A 9847-nucleotide genomic window follows, 5' to 3' on the forward strand; every position below is an offset into this window, starting at 1 on the left:
ATATTTTTTGAACAAGAGAAAGATACCGGATAAATGTTGAACACTCCGATACCCTTAAATTTAGTTGACTACCGATACCATTGTGTAATTAAGTTATAGTATTCAATGCTACATATTTTTTGTTTTATTTTATTTTTTAAAAAAATTAAAATTTAAATCAAGTGTAGATAATATCTAACTAAAACCCATGACCATGAGTACCAAAAAAAAAATCATCTTATAAAAAATATGCAGATAGTAAAAAACAAGCTAAAAATTAGTTCATGTCATTAACTAACAGAAACATTATCACTGTCTAAACAAAAATTAAATGAAATAATCCAGCGCCTATTTTTAATCACTCACCCCCGAGCCGAATAATCAACACCGACCGACCATATTGCGTAGTTGTACATTTTAATTAAAATCTCACTATTTCATGCGTCACACGCCATTTTTCCTTCTCTTCTCACTATAAAGACCAATTCAATTCCCAATTCTGTTAGATCGGTGATTCTTCTACTTTTCTTACGGTACGTTCTTCTCGCTTCTTCTTATTCTTCTTCTTCTTCAAACCCTAGCTACTTTTCAATCTTCATTCTTCATCCTTCATCGCCAATCCATTCTCACCTTCATTGTTTCGATTTCTCTGCTATAACTACAATCCACGATCTCTCATCTTGTATCTGTTTTTTTATTCCATCGAATCTATTTTTATTTTTCATTTTTTTTTTTGTGATTTGTTTTACTAATGTTGATGAACTGATGCAGGCTGTTTTGTTGATTGTTTGATTTGAATGGCGTTCTTTAGAAGCGTTTCCGCATTTTCCAAACTTCGATCTCGCGTGGTAATGACTGAAAATGAATAATTGGAATTCTTGTTCTACTATATCTGTCTGTTGTTTATTATATTTTGAGTAATTTATTTGTGTTTTCGATTGTTTCTGTATCATAGCTGAATTTTTTGGTTCATTTTAATGGTTTGGTGATGGTGATTTTTTTTTCATGGCAGGGTCAACAACCTAGTCTCGCCAATTCAGTTAGATGGCTCCAAATGCAAACCTCCACGAACACTGTAATATCTCTCTTCTTGTTTGTCTCTTCCCATATCAATGTAAAGTGGGTATTATTAGGTGTTATGATTATGAAGCAAATATACGGGAAACACAAACCGACCCTAGCACGCTGACGCCAATAATAATTTGAAAAAAATGAATAAATTAAATTTAATCACAGGTGTCAGTGTCGGTTTCAGATGCAGACACTGACATAGACACATTTTTTTTCTAGAGGTGTTGGTACTACATGAATAAGATGCTGTGAGTTTTTTGAGGATGGTATTGTTATTATGATTTGAAAGTGTATTCGTATACTATGTAGTTTATCTTGTGTTGATTGGACTTTGGAGTAGATCTAAAGTTAACATATGAAATTGCTTGTATGTCTTGAGTTTGTCTATTTTGACTTTTGCTGGTAGTTTTGATTATTGTATTTGTGTGTTTTGCAGGATCTTTATTCTGAGATGAAGGAGCTAGTTCCAGAGTATCAGGTTTGTTTGCAATTTTATGTTTTCGTATTCTTGTGTTTGGATGAGTTAATGCATTATCTGTGCTGCTTTCACTGAGTTTAATGAGTTTCATGTTTGGCTTCCTTCAATTGTAATTACGTAGTAGTTTAATTCCCCTCTGAGCTATGTGTGGACTTCATTGTTGTATTCTCGGATGGTTTTAATTTTTTTATTGCAATGGTTGGAAGTAAATGCGAATCCTATTTTTTCTTGTGCTGTACTCAACTTGCAATATGCATTTAGTTGTACTTATCTGCGCAGGTCTCATACTATTGTGAGTCTGAAAAACATGATAAGTGTCTTTTCAGATTCATAATAGATGATTTTTCCTTTTAAGTATTTAGCTTGAACTTCCATTTCAATTAACATGTTTTAGAATTGTGTGTCTATGCTATGTTTTAATCTATGGATAAAACATGATTGCAGGAACGTGTTAAGAAGCTGAAGAAAGATCATGCAAGTGTTGAATTGGGAAAAACCACCCTTGATATGGTAATTGTATTGCTTTTTAAATAGCTATAGTGTTTTAAGTTACTAGCAGCAGTAAATGATGTCCCACTCTCTTGTCTATACACTTGCAATGTAACTTATTTTGGGAAGTGCATTTCTCTTATTGAAAAGGTACTTGGTGGAATGAGAGGAATGACAGCTTTAGTGTGGTTAGGCTCAGCGGTTGACCCAGACGAGGTATGTATCTCAATTGACTCGGGCTTTTCTCTTATCATATATGTCAACTATTAACTAATTAATATTAATACAAGTGAATTACATCTTGCTAATGCTTATTGAATAGTTGATAGAATCTCCGATGTAACATTTGTTTGTTAATGTTCATTAATTGGATCTGAGGTCAGCTTGTTTTGTGTTTTAGGGAATTCGCTTTAGGGGCATGACAATTCCCGACTGCCAGAAAACACTTCCAGGTGCTTTTCCTGGTGGGGAGCCTTTGCCCGAGGCCATACTGTGGCTTCTATTGACAGGAAAGGTATAATCAAATTGAACTTCTTATTATAGATGTTGTGGCTTACAAGTAATGCAATTTAGCATCATTGCATCACCCTGTACGAAGGTGTTCTGAATCTGATACGTGCTCTTGGGTTTTGTCATATAATCGATTCATACATTGTGTTGCAGATACCAAACAAAGAGCAAGTAGATTCATTAGCTCAAGAACTACGAAGACGTGCAAAAATACCAGGTTCATTTTCTTTTGAAGTCATAGATTGGTATCTTCAAGTAATTACTGTTCATTCTAATAGTCCAAGTAGAATGTCATGGTTTTGTTATGTGCTTTTATCAGTTGTAGGTTCAATATAATCATAATTATTGTACTGTTAATGCTTTTCTTAAATTATAGTGAATTGACACAATATATATAATCAATCATTTTGTCTGTGCCAACATTCTACTTGCTCTTGCCCAAACATCACACGTGTAGATTTTAACATAAAGCTTTATTTCTACATTGTTTCATGATGCACGTGATCTGAATTGACTCTTGTTTATGATGCTCCGAAATTGTGGATTGGATTCCTTATAGTATTTTTATTTTACTTGCAGAATATGCTTACAAGGCAATTGATGCACTGCCTGTTTCTGCTCATCCTATGACACAGTTTAGTACTGGTGTAATGGCCCTCCAGGTTGAGCGATAAATTCTTTTTTGAATTCTGATTTTTATAGTCTTTCTTTTGTAATTCTACTGCAACTCAGTAAATTCTCTTTTTTCCCACATAAACTCAGTCAACAAAGAAAGAAAATTTACTGAGTTGCACAGACAAAAGAATTAACATTGTAGTGTTTTTGTAATTATAGTACAATGGTTTTTCCTCCTGCTCACTTTCCTTCGTTTGCTTTATTTTTTCCATTATCCGTGTCCATCTAAATTTAGCATCTTCCTTTTTTGGAGAGGTAAAGGAAGAAGAAAATGAATTTAGTTTTGCAATACATAGTCACTAAGGATCAAAATAAATTTAATTGACTGCCTAAGTTACATTATTAATATTCTTGTAAAAAGTAAGGACGAAGACTGATTTTCAATCAATATATTTTATTTTCAGGTGGAAAGTGAATTTCAGAAGGCATACGAGGGTGGGATCCATAAGTCAAGGTAAGATTCCAAAAGTCTTTTGTGTTTCTCAAACCTTATATGCTTCTGTAACAGGTTTGCTGCTTGCGTATAGGTACTGGGAGCCAACCTACGAGGATAGCTTGAATTTAATTGCTCGTTTGCCTGGAATTGCTGCTTATATTTATAGACGGTATGTAAAGCCTATATTCCTTTCCAAGATTACACATTTAACATGCAATGGGAAATTATATCCAAGAATAGACCTATGAGATATATTATGGGATGGCACTAATTAGAAGTGTTTTGACAGTTTTCTATCATCCTTTTTACATTTTGGATTGATTTCTTACCCTATTTTAAAGGATATACAAGGATGGAAAAATCATACCATTGGATGATTCTTTAGATTATGGTGCAAACTATGCTCACATGTTAGGATTCGATGATCCGGAAATGCTGGAGTTTATGAGGCTGTATATTTCTATCCATAGGTTTGTGTTCAATTCCTAATGATGGTGCCTTCTATGATCACGATGAACTGTATGGTTCTCTTTCAATTACCAGCAAACCTTGTTTTTATTGCTTGATTTTTTTTATTTTGGTTAAATTATATGTGCAGTGATCATGAAGGTGGCAATGTTAGTTCTCACACAGCTCACTTAGTAAGTCAATTATCTTGCACACTTTTTCCATCCAGCTGCAATCCTGAATACTGAATTATGTATTAGAACATTCAAATATTTAGTATAGGTGACTTGTGATTTAGTAAATGCCCGCTTTAGTTGTATTGATAGACATGATTCATGATAAAATATTATGGCATTGTTTTGATTCATGTAATCTGTCACCTAATCGCAAAAGGCTTTGGTTGTTGTTATTATTGTAATTTAATGTATTGTAACATGTGTTCCGTTCAGGTTGGTAGTTCACTATCAGATCCTTATCTAGCATTCGCAGCTGCTTTGAATGGTTTAGCTGGCCCACTCCACGGTTTAGCCAACCAGGTTATTTTGTTATTTTTTTCCCCTTCCTTCTGTTTTCTTTTAATCTTACATATAATTAGCTGTATTTCATCTTCCTGTCAGAAACCATGTTTGTATGTAGTGTTTATTCAGTCTCAGAAGGCCTGTCATATTTAGTATTTTTCCATCAAAATCAAACTGTCTTGCATTACTATTACTAATATCCGCTGTTCTGATAAATAGTCAGATACTAGGCCTCCAGGCTCGTCCCAAAGAATATATGTGCAGAAAAGTTTGCCTTGTATAATTGCTGAACGAGTTTTGAATTATATAATAACTTGTCAGAGTATTGGAATGATACAACGTACCCAATGAAATATATACTGATTAATGCCCATATTATTCCTTAACTGTATATTACCATTATGAAATACTTGTATTTACTGATTAATGCCCCATATTATTCCTTAACTGTATATTACCATTATGAAATACTAGTATATACTGATTAATGCCCATATTTGTCTATACCTTTAGTTTTGTTGATATCTGTTATATTATTACAGGAAGTTCTACGATGGATCAGAAATGTAGTTAAAGAGTTTGGGACTCCAAACATAAGTACAGAACAGTTGAGCGACTACATTCATAAAACATTGAACAGTGGCCAGGTAATGTTACTGATATTAATAATTGAAGCTTTTGATGCCTTTTTTTTATTTGCTTTTTTTTCCTTTCTTTCTTGGATCAATTTTAATTAAATGTTAAATATTGTTTGCTTTTTTGTTTTTTTGTTTGCTCAACCTTTTTTTCGAAATAAAGCAATTCAGTTGGGTAGAGTTAAAGGGTAAGAAAACTTAGTCTATCTTTGGTCCAAATGCACGGAAAAGTTCTGTAAAATTGGTTAATCCACGTAGCTAACTTAGTCTAATAGAAAAAAGGTTTAAATAGTCATTTGGTCCCTGTAAGTTGGCGTGTTTTTGAATTTCGTCCCTGAATTTTTTTTCTTGGGAATGATCCCTCAATGTTGAAATCTTTTTGGTTTTAATCCCTAAAGTTAAAATCCGCAGGAAAATACGAAGGAAAATTCGCATGAAACCTGTAGATTTTCCCGCGGATTTTAGGTAAGGACTAAATCAAAAAGAAATTCAATATTTAAGGACTTAGTCCAAGAAAAAAAAGATACAGGGACGAAAACCAAAAACACGCTAACTTATAGAGACTAAATGACTATTTAAGTCTAGAAAAAAACTTGATTGTTATTGTACAAGTAGGAAATGAGAGCAATATATTCTATGTTTTTTATGAAATACCGGTTTTTCATGTGGCAAAATAGCCATATTTTTGCATTAAAGGATTAGGATTATTTTAAAGAGAATACAACTCTTGTAGACTTGTTCCAAATTCTTCTATTGAGAAGCCTCTGTTGATAACGCAACGGTAGGGTTTTGCTGTTTTTGGATTTGCAGGTTGTGCCTGGATATGGACATGGGGTTTTACGTAACACAGACCCAAGATACACTTGCCAGAGGGAGTTTGCATTGAAGCATTTGCCTAATGATCCACTTTTCCAACTGGTATACTTCCTAATTTTGGATTTTGTTTGATTTTGAATGCTTTCTGATAGCACACCTGTAGTTTGCTTCTGGTAAACTTCTTCATGATCTAATGTAACTGATTCTTTCAGGTGTCAAAAATAAAAGAGGTTGTGCCTCCCATTCTGACCAAGCTAGGAAAGGTGATGTCATGTTTTTATTTTTCAATGAACATTCATACAGAATTATATTTTCACAACTTTGTTCTGTTGAGGTTCATAATGGTTTTTGCTTAATGTCATATGTCCGTATTTTATGAATACCTGCTGAGTCTAGATCACCTATGGACTATAAGGGTTTAGCAAGGGCAATCATACATTGAATGAAACACAACACAAGAAAGATGGTCTGATATGGGTAGAATATTAGATTATGAACTTTTAGTTCTTTGTGGAGTTGCGGAGGGGATTTTAATTCAATGATATCACCTCCGTTAATCACGTTGAGTTTGAATGTGAAGTATTTTGGTGGAAAAGACACGAGGATGTTGATAAAGACTCAAAAGATAATGAGTTGCCCTAGTCTTTCTATTTTTACCTTTTTTATATGGTGTAAGTATTTGTTTTTGTTCGAGGTTGGTCGGTCTACATGATTTTCCAACACATTTTGCACCCAACCCGATGAAGGTGTTCGAGGCTGGAATTCCAACAGCTTTGTGTTTTTGTTTTTATTTGTTCTTTTTGCATAATTCTACTCTTGGAAGCTTTGCCACATATTTTCATGTATTCCTACATCAAGTTTTGACAGAGAAATGTACTCAATATTCACTCTCCATTTTTATAGGTTAAAAATCCATGGCCTAATGTTGATGCTCACAGTGGAGTGCTACTGAACTACTATGGTCTAACTGAGGAAAAGTATGGGACTGCATTTCTTGTCTAATTTGAGATAATTTTCTATTTGCAATTATTTTTTAGGGTGAATCTGATGATCTGTTAATATTCTGGACAGCTATTATACCGTTCTCTTTGGTGTAGCAAGGAGTATTGGAGTTGGCCCTCAGGTTTGTCATGCCTAATTTTTTCTCTGCCAACATTAATCTCTTTTGCCGGTTTGAATTAACAAATCTCTTCCTTTTGTTGGATTTCAGTTGATATGGGACCGGGCTCTTGGAATGCCACTTGAAAGGCCAAAAAGTGTCACATTGGAAAAACTCGAGAAATTGGCCGGTGCATCATCATGAAATTAAAAGCACCATTTATTTGTTGATTGCTAAAATACATTTCGCGGTGAATGTAAGATGTTGTTTACTTGAAAATTTTAGTATGATATCAACGAGATCCATTCGTTGCCAACAGTCCCATTCCATTATTTTTTTTTTGGCTGTTTGTCTGCATTTTCAGATTTAGAAGATTTGGGTATTTTAGGAAAAAGGGTGGATTATCACCCTCACAGTTGTCTTTCCACTTTTTCCACACTGCATAAATTAGGTCCTGAGGGAGTATCAGGGCATCATTGATTGGGGTAATCCCGTTGTATTCTTTCTAAATATGATTGATTCCTTGACAAAAAATATATAGTTGAGAATAACACGAGTTTTTTGTTGAAGTTTGTGATTTGTTTATGAAATTTAGCGTAGTTATGAGTATTGTTAGATTACAATCGATTAAACCATGGTTCGATCTTATTACAATCAATTCTTGTTAAAGTGTAAGTTTTAAGGTTAATACCTTTTCTCCTCCTGTTATATAAGGCGTTTTTTGAAAAAAATCCTGTAAAAGAAAAGTTGCATGAATTTCTCAAACATTTGAAAATTCTCTTATTTTTTATTTTATCACATCCGGTCATCAAAATAACTGACGTGACCTTTTTTTTATAAATTTTTTTATTCTTTTTATTGACTTGTACGGTCAAGTGGTTTTTTCTAATTATTTTAATGTTATGTTGGCATTTTATTTTATTTTTATTTTTAATTTATATTAGAGAATATGTTAAATGGTTGAGGTTGGTGTTGTATCACATTTGGGTGAAGCATTGCATGGGTTCAACACCACGGTAAGAATTGACCCAGGCGTGAGGGACCCGACCAGCCCACGCGTGACGGGCAAGCCGCACGCAACATGTGGAATCAAGCTCGAGACCACGAAACCAATTCTTGAGACGGACGAACAGCTTCGTCCTTCACTCGGGACTCTCAGCATCTCGAGAACCAACAGGAGGACCAATATAACCACATTGACATCCCTATACCCGAGGACGTCGATCTAATCACAGCCCTCCTGCTCATGGCCATCAACCAGACCAACCGTCTCTTATTTCAGCAAAACCAGAGAATCACCTCGCTGGAGAAGAGACAACAATCACGTTCTCCCCCGCAGAGACGTCATCACTCGCATTCTCGTTCGCGTTCCCGGTCACCAACGAGGAGGACCCGACAGTATAGGTCCTACACACCCTCTCCACGACGGGTGGACACACCCTTCCCAGAACGTGAGCAGAGACAGCAGGACTCAAGAAGTCCCACACCACCTGCTCGAACCCGTGGATCGGCCCTGGAACGGAAAGGACTCGAAAAGAAGTGGGAGCGGACCTCCCTCGGGAACAGACATCTATCCCCGACTCCGAAGAAGAAAGTTCCCAGTAAAAAGCGGCAAAGAAGTCCTCCTCGACGCCGTCATCGGGGAAAATACTCCCCATCACCTGAGTGAAGTGACGAAGATGATTTTCGCAGCCCCTTGTCCGAGGAAATTAGACGGGTTCGCCTTCCTAGAGGAACGGAAAGCCTCCTACCCTTGATTCATATGATGGAACTACAGATCCATACGAGCACATGCTCAGCATCGAGGCCGTAATGGACTACCATGTGGTGCGCAGATCCATCAAATGCTGGATATTTCCGATGACCCTCCAGAAAGGCGCCATGACGTGGTACAGGGATCTTCCGCCTAATTCCATCCATTCATGGGAGGAGCTGAAGAACCTGTTTTCCAACCACTTCACTGCCTCCCGACGACACCCCAAATTCGAAGCTTCCCTAGAGGCCATAGTCCAAGGAGCCGATGAGCCTCTCTGAGCCTACCTGGATAGATTCAATCGAGAAGTCATCCAAGTTCAGACAAGCGACCAGATAAAGAGATACCTCCTCGACCGATGGCTGAATCCCAATAGCGATTTCAAAAAAGCTATCAGGATTGAAAAAGTCCACTCCATGGACGCCCTCCTCCTTAAGGCACAGACTTACATCGCCTACGAGGAGAAAACAACAACAACCAAGAGAGGGCCTCAGAGCCGAGATGCATCTTGGAGCTCGGGGCAAGACGACCACCCTTCTCGTCGAGGAGGCAAAAAAAGGAAAGATAAGAGATCTCGAGAAGCGAAATACCAAAGGGGACCCGCTGGTCGCTTCACCAAGTACACACCATTGAACGTTGATTGCGAGCGTATCCTGGTTGAGTGCAAGAGCATTGATTTCAAAAACTTCAACGTTCGCGCACCAAAGCCAAATCCGGTCCGCTCGGGAACAAACAAGTCTAACTGGTGCAAGTACCACAAGAGTCACGAGCACCTCACCGAGGAATGCATCCACCTCAAAGACGCAATCGAGACTCTGATCAAAGAGGGCACATTTCAAAGTACACCAAGAGGAGCGACACTCCTCGAAGGGATACTCGTAACAACATTGACGAGGACAAGTCACCAGATCCAGCGCCGGTTCAAGTCGCTCTCTGTATCT

The 9847-nt window shown here is 36.7% G+C and overlaps 1 protein-coding gene across 1 annotated transcript; it reads left to right on the forward strand.

Annotated features, from left to right (window-relative positions):
- Positions 1-359: 359 nt before the first annotated feature.
- LOC131594952 (citrate synthase, mitochondrial-like) lies at positions 360-7471 on the forward strand. Its single transcript, XM_058867153.1, has 20 exons — positions 360-512; positions 751-827; positions 992-1054; positions 1487-1528; positions 1973-2038; positions 2168-2233; positions 2418-2531; positions 2681-2744; positions 3107-3189; positions 3607-3656; positions 3730-3807; positions 3980-4108; positions 4237-4279; positions 4535-4621; positions 5146-5250; positions 6049-6156; positions 6267-6317; positions 6958-7031; positions 7126-7177; positions 7265-7471. Exons 2-20 carry the CDS (start codon positions 777-779, stop codon positions 7355-7357), a joined length of 1419 nt encoding a protein of 472 aa, XP_058723136.1. The 5' UTR covers positions 360-512; positions 751-776; the 3' UTR covers positions 7358-7471.
- Positions 7472-9847: the final 2376 nt, after the last annotated feature.

The sequence above is a fragment of the Vicia villosa genome, linkage group LG4 (assembly GCF_029867415.1).
Source record: "Vicia villosa cultivar HV-30 ecotype Madison, WI linkage group LG4, Vvil1.0, whole genome shotgun sequence".
Lineage (NCBI taxonomy): Eukaryota > Viridiplantae > Streptophyta > Magnoliopsida > Fabales > Fabaceae > Vicia > Vicia villosa.

Coding starts and splice junctions, on each gene's coding strand:
- LOC131594952 (XM_058867153.1), top strand. CDS start 777: ATGGCGTTCTTTAGAAGCGTTTCCGCATTTTCCAAACTTCGATCTCGC. Junction 4,622..5,145: donor TCCACGGTTTAGCCAACCAG/GTTATTTTGTTA, acceptor ATATTATTACAG/GAAGTTCTACGATGGATCAG. Junction 7,032..7,125: donor TATGGTCTAACTGAGGAAAA/GTATGGGACTGC, acceptor TATTCTGGACAG/CTATTATACCGTTCTCTTTG.